The sequence below is a fragment of the Ornithodoros turicata genome, chromosome 3, assembly GCF_037126465.1.
Source record: "Ornithodoros turicata isolate Travis chromosome 3, ASM3712646v1, whole genome shotgun sequence".
Taxonomy (NCBI): Eukaryota; Metazoa; Arthropoda; class Arachnida; order Ixodida; family Argasidae; genus Ornithodoros; species Ornithodoros turicata.
In genome coordinates, this window is record NC_088203.1 from 44,844,342 (window position 1) to 44,868,625 (window position 24,284).

Below are 24,284 nucleotides of genomic sequence, written 5' to 3' on the forward strand. Positions count from 1 at the left end.
CAATGCAGTAAGCAACATTCACAGTACGTTAAATGGAGCAGTGTATTCCGCATCTAGGTGTACCATAATAATTGTCACAGCAGTGTGCACCAATGTAGTTCATGACTTCCTTGGACAAGATGTGGAACCAAATGTTGGAAATACAAGGCAGGGATCAGGTACAAGTTTTCTTCTGTTTGTTTTCCTTATAATATGCAGCATGCTGCACATAGTAAAGAAGGGTTCTGGATTCTAAACCAACGCAGTTGAAATCCTTAGTTTACCCCAAGCTGTACTATTGTTGTCTAATCTGGGGAAACACCACAGAGGGCAACTACGATAAAATTGCAGTGCACAAAAAGAAAGAAAGCCTGGTATACGACAACCATGTCTACAGGTGCAATGTGCTGGACCCTCGTTGCAAAGAGGCCCACCAGGGGTGCCACTACAATCCATCCATCCAGCCCCTCAGCTCCTTCAAGACATGCAAAATACAGTAGACAAAGCATTCACTTGGGAATCAGAGATTTACACACAATTGCCTTGCAAATTCAGGATCTTTTAGCGCCATCCCAAACACTTGCCATTACGGTATGAAATCCATCACTGTACCACCTTACAAGGTTCCACTGCTACGGACCAACTACAGAATTCAGCAGAAACCGTTCCTCTTCCGAACAAATTTTTTCAGCTGATTGGAAATGGCCTTCCTGTGTCCAGTTGCAAAACAGAGTTACACAAACTTGTTGATTAGAGATAGGCCACTCTGTTATGTATTTGTGTGTGTGTGTGTGTGTGTGAAAATGTGGACAGCTCGGTGCAGTTGTGTATTTTATTTATGTGGTTGTGATTTGCTGTATGCTCGTAGTGGTAATATCTCAGTTATCGCATTTATATGGCTCTTTTTAACAATGTTAGGGTGATGACTTCATGGAAGTGGAAGGAACAGGAGAGGAAGGCATCTGGCAATGGTCATGACAATTTTTCGTCAGGTACAGGACCAATTTCTTCTATAAATGTGGTATATAGCGTGAAGTCGTTACTAACAAAAAGTTTTTTGTTCCCTTTAAAGGAATCTACAGGTGGTGAGCAGGTGTAAGGAATTGACATATCTCAATACAACTTTGACCTGCCTGTTGCACATGAGATGTGTGACTCTACTTACACACACAAGCTTTTGCAGGTTCGATGCATGTATATTTTGGAACATGAAAGACAGAGTGCTAAAAATATATCTGAGGTGAAAAATTGAGCAGTTCACTGCAGTAATTCTATCGATTTATTTTCAGCATTTTGGGAAAAATATAGTGATGGCAAGATTACCTGTGTTGTACTGCCAGACCATCTGCTATTGGAGTTCCATGTCCCAGTTACTATATATAATAGCTGTTTGAGGTTATTACATATTTATTATGCAAGTTTTGTGCCCGTGAGTTCCTGTAAATGTGCTCTGCAGTGATCATACTGGACAGAGAGGTATGACTGTATAATAACAGTGACTAATGTTCTCCTGCCCATAAACCTATTCCTAGGGTACATCTGCACCCTTGGAAGTCACTGGAAAGACGTGTTAGCTTAGCTCAATTGGAAAGGGCCCTGGACGGGTAATACAGAAGATGTGGGTTCAAGTCCTACTACTGGCTAACCTTTCCAGTGAATGCCTTCTTTCATCATTCATTTCTTAGGCACTTGATGCTTTGTATGTATTTGCCTTTTCTATGTGTTCCAGTCTCAGGACATCAACTGCCATGTTCAAAAGAACTGGAATATGCCTCTGCAATCTGGAACCCATCCCAACATCTCTTAATCGACAAAGTAGAATTTGTACAGAACCGCACGGTTTGTTGATCGTGATTATCATCCTTTTTCCTGCGTCTCAGCCATTAAAGCCAAACTCTTTCTTACTCCTTTGATTACCAGATGAAAGGTATCAGGCCTGGCATTCTTTCATAAGTTATATTACGGTCACACTCCTCCCCACCCCACTTACTGTCAATCCCCTCACAAGTTACTTCCAAGACTTGATGACTAGCACAAAGTACTTGATCCACCTACACAAATGAAAAAATTCCTCTACTCTCCGCACCAGCTGATGGTGTCAAACTGGAATGACGTTCCTGCCCACATAGCATCTGAACAAAATGTATAGTCATTTATTTCCAAGTGCTATGATCGTTTTCAGATCGAGTGAATTTCTTTGTGGTGAGTGAACGAATTTTGTGTACATCATTTTGGTATTTGTCTTTTTTGGATAAAAAACCTCCCCCTTTATGTAAATCCCTTAACAAGGGTCTTAAAGTAGACAAATGAAATGAAGAACTTTGTGATACTTTCATAGTTGGAGCATTTTTAATGCATATTTTAAAACAGTGGCTGCTAAAAATGTGTCAGACACCGTTACAAAGGCTGCCGTCTGTATCAGGTGAATCATGATTTTTCCCAGAAGCCCAATAATGTATGACGCTGCATCAGATATGCTAATTTGGAGCAATCTCTGCAGACATATTATGAAGATATTATCTGAGTGCCACAATAAACTATATGAACCACATTTCATGTTACATCATCTTTGACTAAAACATGCCTATTTGAGTATTTGAGCAGCCCAAGATACAAAGCTTGGTTCCTCAAGGTCTACATCCTACTCGAACTGGGTGTGCACTTTGCACACAAAAGGAAGATTGAGACTGAAAAAATGGCTAGGAAGCAAGCGAACTGGGGTTTTACATCATGCATGGAAGATTGGGGTTTTCGATGTGTAGTGAGCACTTCTGGAGGACAGAGCAGGAACCAAGGTCACACACAGGGTAACCTGCATAACAGTCTGATTTACTTCCACATAACGATCATTAATATACTTGAGGTGCTTAAGCAATACTATATGGGTGCTATCAGACAGTAAGAGTTCGAACAACACTTACAACATATTGACTGAATGGGTGGACAAAAGGATGCGTCGGAACAGGATTGGATTTGTGTCTGTGATGGAATTGAGAGCCCAATGTAATTCTTACCAGGCGGAGCAGGCTGATGAGATGGTGCTTTGTGTCAGGGGTCAGCACAGTGGTTTATCCAGAATCCCAAGCATGGAGGAGTGTTGAAAAAAGTTCGGGGGGAGGCGGGTCATTATTATAGTTACATGATTACCGACATGTGTCTACAGCTGAAATTGCAAGGGTACACCCTGTAGGGGGTACTTCCACCTAGTACCTTGGGTATTTAAAGCATGTAGTAGTTACTATAGGAAAGGCTTTGCATATCCTGTTCACCGCGCAGACTGGTATAACGATTCTCTTTTTTTTTTTTTTCAAGTTTGTGCAACACTTATCTCACGAACTGTTGGTATGTAGTGTACGTATCACAAGCTTTGAACACAGCTAAAGCTAGTAGGACGCCGAGTATTAATTCAGCTGCACTCTTTCTGGATAAGTGACGAATAACGAAAAGTTCAGAAAAACTATTTTGTATTGAAACCAACCAGCATGATTGTGCATGAGACACGTACGCTTCTTACTTGTGAATATGAGCGCTAGGTTCGTGCTGCTCTCGGAAGTTCTAAATATGCTACTTTAAGAGCAGCTCCTTGCAACATAAGCACTCGACTTCTTTCGGCATTATTATGCAATGAACCACTCCGGCCCCTTTACACGGCGCCGTCAAACATGAAATTTACACAAACTGTTCATGTGCTTCACCGGCCTCGGTGGCTCAGTCGGTAGCGTGTTCGCCTTCTGATCCCGAGATCGCGGGTTCGAACCCGGCCGAGGACGCCAGCAACTTGGTGGCAGGGTACAAGTTGCTTAGACACGCCGTCTTCCGCGAGGGACGTTAAATACGGGGTGCCGTGTGATGAGCTTTCATCGCACGTTAAAGAACCCTCAGGTGGGCAAAAGCAATCCACAGACCGACCGCTGTGGCGTCGCTCATGATCTCAGTTGTCTCGCGACGTAAACACCCAATTATATGTTCATGTGCTTCATCGTGATGGATGCTGAAAGCTCATCTAACTATGGCGGGTCATAATCTAACGGTCTGTCGTTGGAACTTCCTCTTCATGCTGAAGTCGATTCGCGGCTCAACATTTCAAAAGCAAGGCCTCCAAACTCTGCTGCACGTAACAGGTGCCTCTCAGCTGCTGAAAGGTAGCTGAAGAGCTGACTTGTCGGCTCCGCTGTGCTTCCGCGTCCATATTGAAAAAGCACCCAGCAATACGGAAGTTGCGGAAACTACCCGAACTTCCGGTGTGGACTTTCCACCAATAAACGTCGCGGGCGTTTGACGTCATACACATGGGAAAACCACTGCATAATAGCTAGAGTTTTGCGCTGATCGCACGAGTTGAGGGCAAAAATCGAAACCGCTTTTCGGCTCCTTGTTTGGAATAGTTGGCGGCTCCGCAGAGACGAAGCGTTTCAGTTGTAACTTTGAGGCACCATGTAGGTTCGTTATCCATACAAACAAAGACATTGACCAGGTTCTGGTCAGAGACCCTTTAACTCTCGGCGTCACTGCAACTTCATGCACATTTCACAGGCTCACCTTGAAACTTAAAACTGCACAACAGAATGTGAACGGTCGTAACACTGGCTAGCGGATTATGATGACGTGCGCTATTGTCGATGGTCATTGCGCTTTCTGCCTTTGAGCAGCGATGCAAGTTAATGCAGCAGTCGAGGCTCAGCAGTGAACGGCGGGAAACGTTTCCTGCTTTTTGATCCCAGGGAGTCCAGCGCGCATTACGGTTGGTACTGTCGCAGTTGTATGCAGTTTATTTAAGGAGCTATTGAGTTCAGCTAGACTCACACTAGGACAAAATTACTTGGTCGATGGTCAAATCCAGCCCAACAACGCCATTTCCCTAAAACCACTTCTAGCCTTTGTTCCAATGACTGTCAATATAGTCCTCACTCTGAAGCTCATCGTGATATTTTCTACAAGTAATTGTGCCGCGAGTAATTATCCATAGTATATATTGCAAGTAGCGATGAAACACCCCGTTCAACATTACGAAAACAATGTTGTTCTGCAACACGCAATTCAACATCAACAACGCGTTTTCGGCACAAATGTATTCGCAATTTACGCATAATGCAGGATTTTATTGCTCTGGAACAGCCGCCATTTTTTCACTCTTTGTTTCCGAGAGAAATGAACAATTCAGATGCCGTTCTTCTTCATGTGTCATGCAGAAGTAGCGTGCGCTTCAATGATCCTTGTCCAAGTTTGTTGCTTCGTTACATGCTCCGTCCACGCTTGCTCCCTGGAAAAGAAAAGTAGAGAACCCTGTTGACGCCGTGTCTTTTAGCAATTAAATGTGGCTGTGAGCTGTTGTTTCCGTGCTTTTCCGTGTGCTCCGTTTCCTGCTTTTCCGTGTGCGCTTTGTACAGTGTTCGCCGAATGGACTTACTCAAAAAGAAATCTTTGACGCGTCAAATCGAAGGCAAAGCCAAAATAACACCCACACATAGGAGCACTAAAAGCGCTTTTTTACATGTGACTCTTGCAGAGTGCAGACAGCCCGTAAGAAAAATTCATTTAAAATGACACGCAAATAACATGCTGAGTAAATGTACTTTGTTTCATATGAGATAAAACAGTAAAGAGTGTGGACAGTTCTGCCTGAATTCACGCATAAGGAACCAGGAACGAGAACAAACAGCAAATCCAGCAAAGCGCCAAAGCAATGCAGTAAAGCTGTGGTTGGTTATTCTTAAGATATCGATGCATCTGAAAACGTTTCGAAAAATGGCACTTGAAGAAAAAGCACCAAAAGACCTCGCAACTATATATAGGTGTTGCTATGTGTAACTGTCTGATTTTCCACGGTACGTACCCATGCCAATCGCCCTTCGAGCACGAAGAAAGTGTTAACTGTGAAAGGCTTTCCAGCGATGCTGCACTTGGTGTAGCCCCGTGCAATTTCTCGGAAGACTTTCGTAAGCTATTTCTGCAGTGCCTTTCTTCTCGCTGTCTACCGCCGCTTATGCGCCATGAAGTGTATACAACCGTGCATTGGCACATTCTTATCACGAACAATACGTTATTGGGCTCCCTTGTCACCCTCCAGCGCACATGAGTAAAGCACCGCCATACACAATGCATGTGACAGCTAGGGCAGCCACCTGTCCGGATTTCACCCGAACAGTTCGAAAAGGCTTGCGTTCGGAAATCGTCGAAGTAGTAGTAAAAACATTACGACTTGAGTGTTTCGTTTGTGGCATCGTCGCCAAGGATTGAGCGATAGTAAAAATGTGCAATCAGACCTACGTTGAGCCAGATGAAGGTACTGCAGACAACCTCTGATCTATTATTAGAACCCTCCATACCCAGTGCGCAGCTCTCTAGAATTTGATACCGTCCCTCACAATTTACTCTATCCAATCCTAGACGGGGCCAAAAATTGAGCTAAGCTTGGTAGAGACCAACAGTAACAGGTCCCCATAGAACTCATAGTTTGAGAGAGCTTATACAGCGCTGGGCGCACTGCAAATGAGATTGACTGAACCAATAAAAATGCGACGTTATACATTCCAACCGGTTAATCACGTGCCTTCCTCGTTGTCTCGCCTTTCGGCGTGTCCTGGCTACAAGGAAATTCTACTGGTTTCCCCCTTAATATCCAGTTATTTGAACTTTGAAATAACCAAAAAACCTTTGAAGCAGCTTTTTAAAAAGCTATTTCATAAACATTGTACATTAACTCAATGGTCCATGTATGCAAAGCACACTGCGCTGCGCTTCCTAGCATGCTGTAATCAAACCCGAAGTGACAGAACAAACTGGTTTTCAAATTCCTAATAACGAAAGAGTGTAATACTGATATTCGTTATGAGCACCGTATTTCACTTGCAGCACAGCATACATTGCAGCGAAATGGGACACACGACAACCCCCCTCCCCCGTGTTCGGTATTTGCCGACGGTTTGGGCGCCATGCATGTTGTTCGGCCATTCAGGATTAATGGTCTCACAACTCCAGGAAAAGCGTCGAACAATAAGTAATTTATTCGTTTATTAAGTATTAAAATTTCACACTTTCTGACTTTTGGGAACACACAAGTAAAGCTCTTACTGGAAGCTCTTACAGCGCCGCCTGCAGTTTGCTTTAAATAATATCCATACGTACACTGTTAGAAAAATGTATACCTTTTAGGGTATAAACGGCTTGTCCCAGGGCGCATACCTTTTGAGGTATAAACGCTATACCTCCCCCGAGGTATAGTAACTTTATACCTCCCTGAAGGTATATTATTTGCACCTCATGGTGTAAACATATATCCCCGTGAGGGTATATTTTCGAACCCGGGCTGTAATCTTGAAAAACTGGAATATTCGATTTTTTTCAGCGCTATATAGGGGTGGCACTTCCCTGATCCAGCTCGTAACAAAATTAGAACAAAATAATATTCAGCGACAAGTGCTTTAATAACAACAACTACCTCAAGAAGGAAAAAGAGAAAGAAAATACCTGGACACGCACGCACACAAACGTACCCACAAACTCATATTCACAAAGTGCAGGTGTAAAACGTAGAGGAGAGCTCATGCAGATTACTCGCAAAGCAAGAAGCAACGTGGGAGGATTTGGTGGAGAACAGATACTGGTATAATACATCGTGGCTTCGCAAAGTGTGGGGCACCTTCGCCCGGCAAGCAACTATATGAGTGGGGACGCGTAGATTTGGTCATTTCAGAAAGAAATAGCACGCAGCTATAAACCATTCCCCCTATTAATTACGATGCAACTGTATTGGTGACTGTGTTTCCTAATTAAATTACTGTTTAGCTGAGATGGTATACTGTCTCCACCACAAATTACTGTGGTACCACAGGTTCACATCTCAAGGTATACAAAACACCGAAAGTATAAACGCAAGAGAGAAATACCTTATTATACCCACAACTGGCGTTGAAGGTATAGCCTCGGCGATTTATACCTCCCACATGGTTTAAACGGGGTATAGACGTTGGTGATGAGGTATAAATATGGTAGTTTAGTCCTGGTTTATCCCTTCGTTATACCTCTTCTATACCTTTTCTTCTAACAGTGTACCTCACGCACCTTGAGATGTACCTTTCACCCGAAAAGTGTGTCGAGCTCCCTTTCACGCGCAAAGCTATGGCCAATTTCCTTCTTTGGCTTGGTACAAAGAAGCTTGAGCCGGCACGCTTCCACCGCTTCCTTGTCGTGGTAATCGACTCGGACTTGCGCTGGGCTCGGCACATTAAACACCTTTGCCCGTATTCACCAGTCCCACTTAGCCACTGGTTTAGTGACGCCTGGTTTAAGTTGATCACATGATCTCTCCGGCTCTGAAGCCCGTTTGACCACAACGCATGCGCATTATTCACATTGTCACGAGACGGGTGAGGGGAGGGAGAAATTAGCAGACGACGGAAAAGCCGCAAAGAGGAAGACTCCCTTTCTTTTTTGTTTGTTTGTTTGTTATGAGGTTGATAAAGAATAGTTCAGGCGGCGCTGGCTGGCGCTGCTACAGGTGGTTGCGGGATGGTGTGTGGGTGTCCGGCGGTTAAGCCTGCCTTTGTGTTTGTTAATATGACCGGTAAAACAGCGCGTTTGCCATGTTATTGAAGAGGCAGGAGTACGTATTCTCGTGGAGGCGATCGTTGTACTTTTGTCAGTGTTCGTTCGTCGATTGTGGTTGCGTATAATAACTGCACCTCCATGGACCATCGCTTGTTTATCGTTTGTTGTGCGGCCTGTGTGGTGAATTGCAATGATCAAGATAGCCTTTCGATCGCTGGGGCACGTCAGCAGCGTGTTTTTACGCTTTCAAGTCTGGTGTCATGTGCGCAGCGTGTTTGCAGGCGCATCGTCACGGTAGGCTGCCTGTAAGTAAACAGCAATAACATTGGTGCAAGGGTGGCCATATCCTGCATCGGACTCCCACTCGCATAACTTTTATAGCGTTATGCTTTCAAGAAATTGACGTGGTACTTTACAAGGTGTCACAAATCTGCAACGCGTTAAAGCATCGCTTCGCTGGCTGCGTTTGTTCGGGCCCACGACTGAAAACGAACTGTGCAGTCCTGTTTACATCCGCGTCCTGTGTGTGTGCGTGTTAGCGCTGTTTTCGTTATGTTACCCAGGGTGCCCCTGCCTGTGAGTTGTGTGGAAGTTGCCAGTGTCGTGACCTCCTGTCGTTCTATCAGTGCGGTGCTATGGTTAATTGTGACCTCCTTTACCTCCGTATCTCTGCATATAACATTCTTGTACAAATCATCAAGCACTGAAGTGATTTATTCTGTTCAGCTAACAAAGACTGGCTGTGCTGTGACTGTCAGTTGCTGGAACTTAACAGAATGGGAATGTACACACTTGTCCTACAGTCATATATTGAGCGCACTTGACATCACAGACGCCATATCTGCAAAAATAAAAGGGCACACTTTAGTGTCGTTAAAATAGATCCGAGCCATTCAGAGTTTGTTGTTTATTGAGACCACATACACAAAATACAAACAATCTTCTCTTTGCTGTTAAAATGGGTCAAATATCTCGTACAGGTCTTATTTGTCTCAATAATGGTGTTTCAAGGGTGGAGCAAACATACAATGGACACAGGCAAACACATACAACAACAGCTGCAACATCAGCTACAAGCAAATCTGTGCTGCTATTTGCATTGTGCTTGCTTGTTCAGAGTCATATATTATTGAGGAAACACTTACATACCTGGTCAGGGACTTTTTCTGCGCTCATTCATTATAAGCTCCTCTCTTGACTTCATGCTGGCATTGTAAACAATCTCACTTCCATTATCATTGCACCATTACATGCTAAACAATCACCACCACCAATGCCTAAAAACTCCCCACAGCTGATGCCATGCTATAATATGCCAGCTGAGGCTTTTAATTTAGACTTTTTGTTCAGAAAGAATTTCTATGGTGATGCAGTTGCACTTACCATTTCAATCTGACACAGATAGCTCAACTTTGACAGTAAAATCACATGAGAGCCCCGTGTGACCTCTGCTTCTCTTTACACAGTGTTTTTTTCACACTGTGTTACACTTTACACGCGTAGTTACACAGTTATAAACTGCACAGCTGTGTGTTGAGAGATTGTGCTATTTCTTGAGAAACAACACCATGGAATATCAAAGCAAACAGCAGCACTGATCATTGCCTGCTAGCTTTCTGCATTGATATGTAATGGACAGTAAGTGGAAGGCTGCAATGGACAAATGAATGCAATGCAATTAAGCTCATATAAAGAAAAGAATGAAACTTGAAATCAGATGCATCTTATCTACAATGTGCTGCTATTATTTTTTAGGAAGTACAGGATTGTATATCTTTCTTCCACATTTTATGTTATTTTTTGAGACACTTTGGCAGTTGTAACTTTGCAAAAGCCGACATATTCATTCAGCTGTGTCAGCACAAAGCTACACAACCAGACAGTATATTAGGGTAGTGAACGCGGTGTACTGCATCATCAAGGACAAAGTCTGGGAGCAGAAATGTGGGACATTGCTTAATATTCAGAAAAATAACATAGATGTTTTTGCATGGCTGACCACCTAACTTCAATAGCCAGTGATGAACATGCGATGTCTTCAGCTGGTGTATTCTGGAAATTAATAGGTGACGTATGGGGAGGGGGGAATGGTTTGCAAGTTAACAGCACCCAACAGCAACAACAGTTTCACAGATTTTGGGCAAACACATCTATGTTGGCACACAGGAAGGGCATATAGTTATTTCATTACACTTTATTGAACTTTATGTACCCATAAGGGTGCATTACAAAAAAAAGTGAGAGGGGGCAGGGTTACAAAAAGAAACAGAGGTAGAGGTAGTGCGAAACTCCTCTTTAGAGGAAAGGAAAAATTCCGCATACACAACCGCAATATTCCTGAAGCAATGGTTTCTACTCTTACAATTACATGTTTTTCATGCATTTAAGCAGGGTTAGTCACGTTCCAGCCACATATCTGTACGACAATTAGTTTTCTTCACGTTTTGCATTGAAGAACTGCTTTCCTGAAACAAACTAAATAAGAAGGTGTAACATATGTCACGGGCATTTTGTGCCAGTTATGCAGTAAAACTAGTATGCTTGAGGCGCCACATATTCTCCTGGTGATGATGTGAAGGAAGGAAGCTTCAATCTTTCGAAATGTAAATGAGTGCCGTAGTGTCTTGCATTGGAACAGCATCTATAGGCACTCTTTCCTGTGGGCTTTCGAGTGACAGATTCATACATATTAGAATCATTTCTAATGGTGCTGATAACAACACCCTTAATTACATCAGAATTTTGTGACGGTAGTATGCCCATATTGCGTTCATCCTTCATTCACTGCTGTGCATTTAGGGGTGGAGTGTGAGTCAATGGAGAGGTGAGCTAGTACGCAATGGGAGTACCTGTCCTATCAGGTAATATACAGGACATGTCAAAAAGGAAGAACCGTGGGCACTTAGCACGTACCTGTACTGGTGTAAGGAGAACGAAGTTGCAACATAATTGAAAGTACAGTGAAGTGAAGTGTATATTAGAAGTGACCATTGGTTTGGTTCATGCAGTGTTACTACAATTTCTACTATTCTATACTTATTGCTCGAACTCAGCTATTTAGAACACATTGAAGACAGACACAACAGAACGAAATTACAGGCATTTGGGCATTCATGATAAATAGAGGCATGGTTGCAATGTGGATGTGAATGCAGATGTATAGAATAAATCTTGTGACCTGATTACACAAAGACGTGTTTTTCTATTCTTAAGATTTGCGCCTTACAGCATATGAGACTACAAAACAAGTGCACAGATCACACCAGTGTAAAGCTGGAGTGTCGTTAACATCCGTGTCGCCACCATGTCATGACATCAGTATCATGACAGCTGTCAACAATGCATAGCATGTGAGATTTGCCAGGAAATCTTGCAAAAAATGAGCATGCCTGTGTTCTCAGATCACATGATCTGTCATACATCTGCAGTCACATTATAATGATACCCATGATTTAGCACAGACGATACAAATGTCAATCTGCCACGTGGTGACTGTCCTCAGCCTAGCTGCGTTTCAGACAGATCAATGTACTTGTGCGCCGCAGTACAAGGTGGAAAAACAGCACTACCAATAACAACAGGTCCCTGTGATCTACATATATTCCACGGTACTGGTAATTGTGTTACTGGTTCTCTTTGCACCGGCTCAGACACACCCTACATGTCCTTCCATCACAGTTCCCTTTTTCATGATCTCTATTTGCTCGTTATGTGTAACAGATAGCATTTCCGATATTCAATCACTCTTCATGTCCAATGTACAGCAGTAATTTCAACTGTTCAGTGTTGGTACTTCCTGTGCAGTAAGAGTGTCAGCTAGTAGTTCTGCTTTTCACGCTAAACTGCCCAATAGAATTCCGCTCTGTTGCACTATCAATGCATTGGAGTTGTGTCTCCATGCACAATGTAGTAAATATTTCTTTTTTCCATAGCATGTGGCATGGGACAAACATCTGTACTTCACAACAAATACTTGATATCCTTAATAATAATAATCCTTATGGAAATGCATAACAAGTTTTATTGATTTAATGCAAAGAAACAACTCAAAAGCATGAGGTACAGGCACTGCTGTGCCCATAACAGATAATTTGGAAAAAAAGAAACAAAGTGTTGGGCATACACAGTGCTGCTCACACAATGAAGGGGAACACTGTGTGAATCATGGTCATGGGCTTGTATTGGCAGTAATCGCATCCCAGAAATATGTTGCTTTGATAAAGTCTGCAGCCAGGTTCCTTGTGTTTTGTCTCTTGCGGTGGCAGTCTACAAAGCCACATCTACTGTTAGCAGATGATAAATGTGAGCATAAAAGCAAGTAGCTTTCACCTTGAATATTTTCTAATATTACGGTACATCATCATTGCAGAAATGGTGGTTGTTGGCATATTTGCCCTCCCCTTCTGGTGTGGTGTGCTGGAAGCGGTAGCGCACACATTTTAGCTACACATGTACTTACATGTGCGTCCTTATAAAATTTTGAGACCTTCACTTCTCTGTGGATTTTCTCCTGAACCGGCAAGGTGAAACCTGCTCACAATTTTGCACGCAGCATGTGCGCACACCTGACAGTGGCATCGACATCATGACTACATGGGCTGTTTGACACTCTAGTGTTGTGTTTATATGCCCCCGTGAAGGCTCTTATTTGTCCATACAAATTCGTCGACACAAAACGCTGCTCACAATATTTCCTTGTATGCCTCTGCGGGATATTTCTACCTGTACTTTTATCGAATAACCAAGTCTGATATCCTAAATACACGCTTTTTTGTCAAAATTTCTCCCAGTCGACATATACAGCAGCATTCTGCATTGAAGCCGATAAGCATAGCCAGATCTCATCAGCACAAAATTGCGCCAACAAACATGCTCATAGTGATTTCCAAAAAACATTAGTGCTTTCATAATGACAGAACACAATAGTGCTTTCCTATGGGGCTTGCATCTTTCTGGGCAAGCAAATCAAGCTTCCAAGGGGATCTAGAGCTTCTTCCATATGGTGCCCTTTCCAGAGTCAGATCTGAAATATTGTACCTTGTTAATGCACTGCGACATCCAACATATAACTCCAGGTACCCTCTCAATGCTACTATTTTTGAATGTCACTCATAGCATTTCAAAGGCGAGCTACGTGCTTGATATTTGTGCCTTTACATGCTGGGTAACATGTACCATACTCCGCTGTATAGCTGTAAGGCACATGGAGGTATAACTGCTCCACGGAACCTCCCCTCCCTCTTGTGACCTCCGTTTAGTTTAGAAGACAAACACGATGGTTGCATTTTTAACAGGAAACACTTAACAGTAATCTAGGAACACAAAGCTCGTTCACAAGTATCGGCGATCACTGTAGTGTGCAGCAAGTCGTTAAATGTATCAATCAGAACCAGTAACGGCAGCACAGCACGAACTATTGTTAGTGATGTATAACAGAGGCACTAGGGGCTGTATTAAAAGTACCACGCACAATCAGCGTCGTTTTTGTTGCTGGAAGTAACAGCTGTTTGTGCACGACTTCCTGTCAGCTTTGGATCGGAAAGTGACTTGTGTCTAGCTGCCAATGTTGACATCACTAAATTTGACGATGTTGGTCCTAAATTAGGAGAGCGGATTTCAAAATTTCACTTCATACCGATCGTTAACTTTTAACTCACTGGCAGGTTTATTACTTCACTTACTTCGCTCACCTGTTCCTCACAACGTTCTTTTTGCTTAATTTCCGCAATTTCGACTTGAAAACTATTGAAAACTTGAAAACAGCGTCCAGCAAAAACTATTTTTGGGTTGTTTCTCGAAAGGCTCATTCACAGCTGCTCCGCGGTAGACCGGCTTTAAACTACCCCCACCCCTATAGTTTAAATCAGTCCTATGCAAATACATGGGAGTTAGACCATCGCTAGGCCGCCGGGTTTACGTTGTGTGAACGGCGAACGAAATGAGACTTTGAGGGCAAATATTGATTGGAGTGCAACAACATTCGCCTTACAAACGCTTCTAGTAGCTTTATAAGTCAAAACTTACCTGAATTTCGCCGAAAAATTTCCGGCGAAGCGTAGATTAGGCCTATGCGTTGTGCACACAAACTCCATGGAGGCCGCCATGGGCCTCACGGTAGCCGGGTTAGACCAGCGGGGTGGTTGTTCGTGATTGGCGGACGAAGTACTCACGTGATCAACTTAAACCAGACGTCACTAAACCAGTGGCTAAGTGGGACTGGTGAATACGGGCATATGCCCGTATTCACCAGTCACCAGTCAAATTTCACACTTTCTGACTTTTGGGAACACACAAGTAAAGCTCTTACTGGAAGCTCTTACAGCGCCGCCTGCAGTTTGCTTTAAATAATATCCATACGTACCTCACGCACCTTGAGATGTACCTTTCACCCGAAAAGTGTGTCGAGCTCCCTTTCACGCGCAAAGCTATGGCCAATTTCCCTCTTTGGCTTGGTACAAAGAAGCTTGAGCCGGCACGCTTCCACCGCTTCCTTGTCGTGGTAATCGACTCGGACTTGCGCTGGGCTCGGCACATTAAACACCTTGAAACTAAAGTGCAGTGATGGCTCCCCGCAATTCAACATCTTTCTGGCTCAGGATGGGGCTGTGATCAGTATTCCCTGCTCGCGGTTCACGCGGCATTGGTGAGGTTGACTGTGCTTTACAGCCTTCCTATTCTGCACTAGATATCAACAACTTCATTAAATACACTTCGGTCCCTGTTTGCTCGACGCCTTCGTCGATGCCTCGGAGTTCCAAGAATGTCTGAAACACGGCAAGTACTGGCTGAAGCTGGTGAGCTCCCGATTGAGGTTCTCCGTGAACGTGAAACGGCTCGGCACTTAATCCTCTGTTTGCGTGCTCACATTCCCTGCCACCCGCTCCTCAGGAAAATTCGATACCGCCCTGAAAGCGACTCTATCGAGTAGCGCAGAGGACATGCCAGACTCTCACTGGCTTCATAACAAAGGACACTATACCGCCGGAAGCACCCTGGTCTCTACCGGTACCGCCCACTTTTGTACGCCATCCTAACCTTCTGCAAAGAAGAGATCAGGTACCCCCTCAAGTCCTCCGAGCCCATTTTGATGCTCTGGTAGACGAGAAGCTTTCTACGTTAACGGCAGCATATACCGATGGCGCATCCCGAAACAACAAGTCTGCCTCAGCATTCGTCATACCATCCGAAGGCGTAGTGCACGGAAGACGCCTTTCACATCCAACCTCCTCCACAGCTGCGGAACTCTATGCCATCCTTTTCTTTCTACAACACATCGCTGATTTTACACCGCGGGAATGGGCAGTCTTCACAGACTCCAAATCTGCACTTCAAGCAATTGAAAATTCCGGCATACGAGGCTCATCCGCACCCCTAGTCACAGATGTGTCAATGGCTTACCACACTGTCTACGCGGCAGGCCACAGGCTAGTTCTCCAGTGGGTTCCAGCCTATTGTGATGTCGTGGGGAACGAGCAGGCCGACAGCGGCGCAGAAGTAGCACTCTCGTATCGGAAATGGGCCAGTATTGTTCTGCTGAGAGGAGACCGCCGTTCAATTCTGCGACGCCTCGTGACACCCCTGGCTTCCCGCCAATGGACAGCCGACATTCTCCCTCCATCTATGTTGAGCAGAGTTGATCCAACGCTCGCCTTCCGCATGCCACGAAACACCTCTCGTCAAGATGCTGCATTAATCCACCGAATGCGCCTCGATGTGGCCTTTACAGCTCAGTGGCGTTACTGCTTGAGACAAGTTGACTCTCCCACCTGCTGCCACTGTGGTGTGCTTGAGGATCTGGAGCATATTCTTCTTCATTGCTCCCACTACCAACCTTCCCGAACCACACTCTCCGAGTCTCTTCGTCAGCTGGACTCTCGCCCCTTCCCCCTATCAAAATTGCTTGGTCCCTGGCCTAATCAAGCCCAGCAACGCTCTGCGCTCAAAGCTCTTCTGACATTTCTGGACACCATCGGACTTCGATCGTTATTGTGACGGGGCTCGTTATTTTATTCCCCACATTCCCACCAGCAACGGGGTAGAGTAGCGCCTGTGGCGATGAACCTCCCCACTCTCCAAAGCCAAAATAAAGTTGTTGTCTTACTGGAATGTGGCATGACATCCGTCTCAGCCAGGACGTCGAGAGGTGGTTTTCATCCAAGTGCAGCTTGGTCATACTGACAAATCCCATGAACGAGGAATGTGCTTTTGTGCATCATGTCCCGATAACACACAAAAACGCTATCACTTACATTCTAATACCCGAACGATGCACGAGTCTAGACCAAGCGCGTATCATACATCGTGATTTCCCAGTAGGGTCCACCTGTATTAATGTGCGGACTAAATTTCCTATCTTGAGATTCTTACCGAATTCCTGCCACTAGAATAAACCTGTACCCGAGAAACGTCATCATGACGTTGGTAGACAGATCGGAAGGGGAGAGCTGGGTTCCACGAATGGGCAATTGTTGGCTGCCTCCTATTGAAAGAAAAGTGGGACCGATGGTCGCGTCTTTTTAAGAGACAATCGTAATCCCCTCAAGAACGTGGCTTTCGGGCGCGACCTTGTTCGCCACTAGCTTTGAACGTAGTTCAACTCTACCAAACTCTAGCGCTGTCGAACATTGTGACTTCATTTGTTTAGAGACAGGTAGAGGTCTGTTGACGTGTCTCACACTGTACGGTGTGCGACCAGACCACGGAGGAGATGTCTTCTGAGGCGAGAGGAGACTTCTGCTCCTTGAACCAGACTAAGTTAATTTCGGGAAGAGAGAAAAGGCAGCTTTCGACGCTTCGCGACAGATGATGCAGCGCTGCTGCTCCCGTCGTTTTTGCGGTTCCCCCTTGGAGACGTATTGAAAACCGTGCACTTTTCGCACTTCATGGCAGCTTCAGTGGCGTAGCCAGGCCTTTAACGTAAGGAGCTCAATACGAAAACCCGCCCCGCTTCAGCCCCACTCCCCCCCCCCCCTGCTGATCACTGGTGCACTAACACTCACATACTTGTGCGCACCTCAAGGTGATAGATGAAAATCTAGAATAATTGATCTGAACTTTCACAATAGGATTGCATGTAGGCTGTCAACCAATGAGGTCATGTAACTAGATCTGAATTATCTTGAATGTTAATTGCGTGTTAGCGCCGCGAAGCAACTCTGGCTATGAATTATCTTGAACAACTCATACCTTGAAATCCGTTCAAAAGCGCTGCTTAGATTAGATAGATGCCAAGAACTGCAACAACTTTCGCGATCGTCACACTGGTCCTCCCCCTCACCCCAATATCACCTTTTCCGGTTTGCAGGATTTGCATGGGTATGCCCGTGGTAGGTGAGATGCCCCCTAAGCTCGAGATCCCCCCCCCCCCCTGTGGCTACACCACTGGGCAGCTCTTACCGTGCCAGATAAAAATAAAAATGGAAAGAAATGTGCATAAGGGTTTATGAACACATATCCAGGTGTGAGCTGCATAGCGAGCTTTGTTTTCCAACCCAACGAGAAATACGACCGCTCTGCCGGCTCAGATAAGCAGGCGACGCGGCAAGGTGACGGGCAGGCATGCCCAGCAGGGAAACAGGGAAACGGAGGGCGGCAACGGACAACGGACGGAGCATACGATGACCATCAATCCGCTGCATCACCTGGGAGTAAAGCGCGACCCGACGTTTTCTCAACGCAATGACGCCGAGCGCTCAGCTTTTTTACGTTCAGCTCCACGAACAATAGCTGTCGAGCGGAGACGACAACATCTGAGGTGAACAGATTGGAGCGGGAAGCGCAGGAAGCGACGTGTTCGTCTTGACCAGTGGCGTGCCTGGCCGGAAACGGCCGTCTGCACAGACTCTCTCTCAGCTAAGTGGACATGGACGTTGTAGTTGCGAAGTGCACGCAAGTGGAAGACAGAATGAAGTGGACCAGACAGGATTGGCTGCTAAGAAAAGTAATTGGGGACACCGGAGCGACAAAAGGCATACCATCCGCTAGCCATTGCTCGATTGTCGTTTCCCTCTTGCCTAGAAATCACTGCAACCAGAAGAGTGTTCTGGGTGATCTTCTTCAATCCTTCTCCCGCAACAGCTGTCGCTTTTGAGAAGCAGCAGCCAAGAAAACCACGTTTGCGAGTGGGCTCGACCTTCCTCCGTCGGGAGTGATGTCCCGACCTCAAAGCTCGGCGTATCTGCGTCGACACAGCGTCGTATGCGCTTCTCGCTTAAAACGTTTCCGGCCCGCTCCACAGATGGTGCAGCACTCCCATCCGTCTCAGTCCTCCTCTGATCACACCACGACCTACTACACACGGTGCCCCAGCTAAATGCGAATATATATTTTTTAATATACGTATACACCACTTTTTCCGATAAGAAATCAATTGCAATATAGCAAATGCTGAAGGGCACTTCTTAGGAGGGCATTTGCAAACTCCTAAGGCAATGATCAATGACCTCCGAAGATGCACAATGAACAAAATAAAATTGCGTTCCCTCACGATTTTTTTTCTTTTTCGGACGATCTATTGAACGGATTTTTGTTTTGAGAACGGCTCCGGTATCAAGTGACCGACGGGACGAGATCTTCTCATTGGGACAACTTCTACTAATTAACAACGTCAACTAATTAAAAATTTAATTATTGAAAGTTATTTAAGAGGCCATACCAGTCGGGGAGCAACTGCGATTCACGATGTTCCCGATTCTAGATCGATTTCCCTTATCACGCCGTTCACCTCGGACTCCGAAATAATCCCCATTGTGCATGGTTGACGTCGCGAGTTTAAGGCGGCCCGCACCCTCTGCGCTGTTTGTCGAGAGGTAAAGTGTCGGACTTTGACACGAAAGGTCCGCAGTTCGATTCGTGACATTCACGTCTTTTTGTTTTTTGATTTTTTTTTGATTGCGTGTTAGCGCCGCGAAGCAACTGTGGCTATGAGCGGCGTACAGACGTGGACAGATGGAGAGAGGACAGCAGGAAGGAGTGGGGGACAGGGAGGGTAGTATGCGTCCTGGGCCGACTTCAGGGGGAACTGTGCCGACATTCGTCTGGAAAGTCTTCGGAAAACCCAGGGAAAACCTCAGACAGCACAGCCGGCGGTAGGATTCGAACCCACCACCTCACAGTCTTCAGCACGACCTTGGTTACCACCAACGAGCGGACGCCTTAGCCCACTCGGTCATGCCGCTGGTACGTCTTTTTGTTATTTTTATTAGTACTTTGTTATTTTTTATTTTGTTGTTATATATTTATGCTACAATTATGGTTTCCACGAGTCACTGGCGTCTGTGCTGACTGATTATGGAATTTTTAGTTGCTCTTCGTATTGTTTTACTAGTGCATACTTCCAGTATGCCAACGTACAAGTGTGTTATGTGTTGGAAATATATGTTGGAAAAATGGTAGCCGAGTTTCTTTATAAAGGGGAGTACGACAGAATACTTAACGCAATGAGACATTACCTTCAGTATTCGTGCCAATGAAATGAAACGCATATGTCCACTATCCTGGGGAGCCGGAAAAAATGTCCCCGAAAAAAAATATCCCCTGCGACTTTGCGAAAAATTCCCTTGAGAGAGATGTCGGCCCAGGACGCACAATCTCCACGGGACAGCATCAAAACAGATATGTATCGTCACGGAAGCTAGCAACGGCAGTGTAACAAGAACTCAAAATTTATTTCCGAAACTAAAAAATTATTTCGTTCACCAGTCAGCTAGGGACATTTTGTCCGGGGACCTTTCGTCCGGGGATGATGGTTCCTCTTTGCGTGGGCAGAAATAATGGTGTAGCTGTCGTTTGATCGATTTTTCTTATTGGTTCACCTGGAGCGTTGATGAAAAAAATAAAGTAAAATAAAAATTAAAGATCAATAAAAGAAAAGAAGAACACAGAAAGCTGCAGTTGTAAAGTTGCAGGAACATTTTTCTCTGTGTAATCCGCTTGCTCGTAAACGACTTGTCTTTCATCCCTAATACCCAACCGTTTTTCAAGTAATCATTGATGTCAAGTAATAAGCATTCTTGACAAATAAATCAGTCAAATGAATAAATGACATCTTTGGACTACGTTCCAGTATGGTATTTCTTATTGTAGGTCAGACCTTGCAGTTGTTCTCTCATACTTTCGATGTCCATGAACCATATCTTCAGCAAAGGGGGAGTTATACGGGCCATGAAACAGTGAATAAATGAGTGTACAGCTTTCATAGAACATAAACATCGACACAGATTTGAAGCAGGGGACAACTGCAAAACTCGTGTCTGGCCAACTGTAGAAAAATACTAGCATCTAGAGAACGATATCACTAGCGAACTTGAGCTTTTTCCTTATATTACGCGGGCCGCGACAATGCTGTCTCAGCCGATAATCCCTTTACGAGCAGCTAAGTAAGCTTTTGTTCTGGTCTCCAAGGCCATGCCATAAGTCAGCGGCCTATGGAAGTAAATAGGAGAGGAACCACCAGAGGGTACGGTGCCCACGCGCAAGCTTAATCGGCGGAAGGATACGGTCCGCGCGGTTTTGCTTTCGCGTCAACAGATGGCAACACAGAATGACGTGTTTCAGACGTGTTTCGCTGGGCTTTTGCCGCTGTTTACGCGTACTCACATTTCATGCTTTTTTTATAAAAACTAAAAGTGGTAGACATATAAATTTGGTGTCAATCGATTCCTGAAATATTTCGAGGGAAAGTAAGTGGAAAGTTTTTTTTTTCGAAATGGCTATATAAGTTTAAAATCTGTTCAAAGAGGGAGGAGAAAAATTGTAGGAGAGTATTTTTTTCGCATTCGTGACGTCGCCGTAAAATACATACGACATGTATGAGAAACCTAGTAGCATAATTCTCTTCATCTCGTCTTCCTCTTTATGATGAAACCACCCGCGTCAAAATCTGCGCGGTGGTTAAAGAGAAAAAGCATGAAAACTGTTCCATAGGAAATACATTGGGACGGAGAGCTGGTATGCCCTCTTAAGGCATTGCCTTAGGAGTTTGCTAACGCCCTCCTAAGAAGTGCCCTTCAGCATATGCTATATTGCAATTGATTTCATATCGGAAAAAGTGATGTATATATTTTAACAAAATATGTTCGCATGTAGCGGGGACACCCTGTATACCGACACAACCATAACACTCGCCTATCTCCCTATGGAACTTCCGTCCGCGGCTCAGCGAGCGGGAAGTGACGTACGTATCACGCGCAGTGCGCCCGTACGGCGGCGCTCTATATGGGCCCCATCGGCTCGGCTGAATCATGTACCTGTATCGGGGTTCGTGTCGCTGGGTAGCAGTATTTACTCTATTTTATTGTTTCTATTACCATGTTTTGTGGTAAACATAACAAGGACGGTTAGTACAAGGGTCATTCCAGCTCTAACGTCCCAACAGTGTTGCTCGACGAATGTCGATTTCCGAGAAAAACATATATGGTGTTGGAACATGCGAAAACGTGCACCAGAAAAAATATTTTTTCTCAACCCAGTATAAAACGTCCGTAGGACGGGACCGAATGTCGGTTGTGGGCGAAAAATGAGGGCGCGCTCTGGCGCTTGTGGAAGGAATACGGCTATAAATAAATATAAAATTCAAATTAGGTCGCGTTAAGGAAGGATAGTGTCATTGCTGACAGCTTCCGCACCTCATGCGATCAACGTATTGAAACATATTCGACAAGCAAAGTCAGCGCACATTCTGCCAAGTTCGGAATTTTTTTCCTTAACAACCGTTGGCTAAAATCAGCTGTATATATTTCTCTCCAACAGTAAATTACCAATACATTGCACAGTAAAAATATTTCAGGTCATGTGACGTGCTGTTTCTTTTCTAAAAAATGCGAAGTTGGCTTTTTGAGCAAATGCTGGCAAATTCAGCTTGCAAAAAAGGGATTAGTGGACGAGTACGGATCCGAATTCACCACCGAGGTACTAATCGTTATGCCGGCTACCAATACTGAAAGTATCCCCACGGTGTTTTTTGTTTATCGCGCGTGTCGAATTTTTACAGTAGAGACGGATTTCTAAAGTACGAGAAACATGAAACGGCGCGGAGCAACGCTTTCGCGACATGCAGCGGCGTCTTGATCGTCGTCATCTTTTGCAGTGGTTTTTCTTTTTCTTTTTTTTTTTCATGTCGAAGGAATGAAAGCACTAAGCACTTGTAGCAGGCAACATTTGCAGATTACTAGTCCTGTAGCATTGTATGCTGCAAGGAAATGGTTTGTGCCAAGGAAATCCGTTAAGGGAATTACGTTGTTCATTAGAGTGCAATTACCAGAAGGACATAGCTGACCCCTCGTAAGCATCACGAAGAAGATCTAAGCCGCTTATGCTTGGTACCACAAACGGATTCCCTTGGCACAAACTACTTCCCTGCAGCATGCAACAGCACTAGTAATCTGCAAATGTTGCCAGCTACAAGTCAAACCTTGTGTTTGGTGCTTTCATTCTTTCGACAGAAAAAAGAAAAGAAAAAGACCACTCTAAAAGACCACAAGTGACGCCGCTGATGTCGCGAAAGCATTGCTCCGCGCCATTTCATGTTTCTCGTACTATGGCAACTTTAAAAATTCGTCACGTGCGATAAACAAAAACGCCCTGGAGATAATTTCAGTATTGGTAGACGGGGTTATGATAAGTACCACGCTGGTAAATTCGGATCCGTAACTCATCCACCAATCCTCTTTTTGCACGCCGAATTTGGCGATATTTGCTCAAAAGGCCAACTTCGCGTTTTTTTTTTTAGAAAGTAAACAATTTTCCATATCACGTAAAATATTTTTATGTGCAATTAATTGGTACTTATCTATCGTAGAAAAATATATACAGCTGATTTTAGCCAACCGTTGCTTGTGTGTGTGACTTCGCTTGTCCAGTATGTTTGAATGCGTTGGTCGCTTGAGGTGCGGAAGCTGTCAGAGATGACAGTAGCCTTCCTTAAAACGACCTAATTCGATTTTTTATTCATTTAGAGCCGTATTCCCTCCACAAGCGCCAAAGCGCGCCCTCGCTTTCCGCCCGGATCCGACATTCGGTCCCGACCTACGGCAGTTCTAAACTGCATTGGAAAAAAAAAAAAAAAAAAAAAATTTCTGGTGCACGTTTACGCATGTCCCAACATCATATATTTTTTCTCGGAAATCGACATTGGTCGGCCGACACCACAGGGACGTTTGAGCTGGAATGAAGAGACTACAGCGTGATTTGTGCAAAATAGGTGCAAATAAAGAACGTGAGGGCTGCATAAATGGCGACGGGAGTAAGAACTGCTGATGGACGATCTTCCCTTCTGTGTGACGTACAAACACAAACGCACTATCGGCATCTGCATCAATGGTCTTGGTCTGGCGAGGGTTGAACCTTCAACAATTTAAATAATGTTACAAATGTTGTTGACCAGGAGGACGAGGATTTTATTGGCGAACTATTAGGCTACAGTCGTAATTTTTAATAGTTTACGAGACGAAGGATTTTCACAAACAACGCGTTGTGACGCTTGCGTTTTCGTGTTTTATTTGCATCCATGCGATATGCATGGCCTCATAAAGTTTGTTACGGGAGAGTGACTAGCTTGGCAATGTCGCTGGCATCTTTCCCGCAACTGAGCAAGGGATTGGCCGTCACATCAGGAAGCGCAAGCCTGAAAACATTGAGAACTAACGGCCAGTCCCATTATTATTAAGGAAGCGTTATTATGCTACAACTCTCGCTACTAGCAGTGGTATCCTCTGTGTAGGGTCATGGGGCAAATCTATAGCAATGCTGTCTTGATGCAG

The 24,284-nt window shown here is 44.6% G+C and overlaps 1 protein-coding gene across 1 annotated transcript in view; it reads right to left on the minus strand.

Moving 5' to 3' along the window:
* Window positions 1–5,048: 5,048 nt before the first annotated feature.
* LOC135386978 (uncharacterized) overlaps window positions 5,049–24,284 on the minus strand; it is a 112,693-nt gene continuing 93,457 nt past the window's right edge. The window contains exon 7 of the mRNA XM_064616435.1: window positions 5,049–5,239. Coding sequence (XP_064472505.1) covers window positions 5,183–5,239 — 57 coding nt within the window. The 3' untranslated portion in view covers window positions 5,049–5,182. The remainder of the gene's footprint in view (window positions 5,240–24,284) is intronic.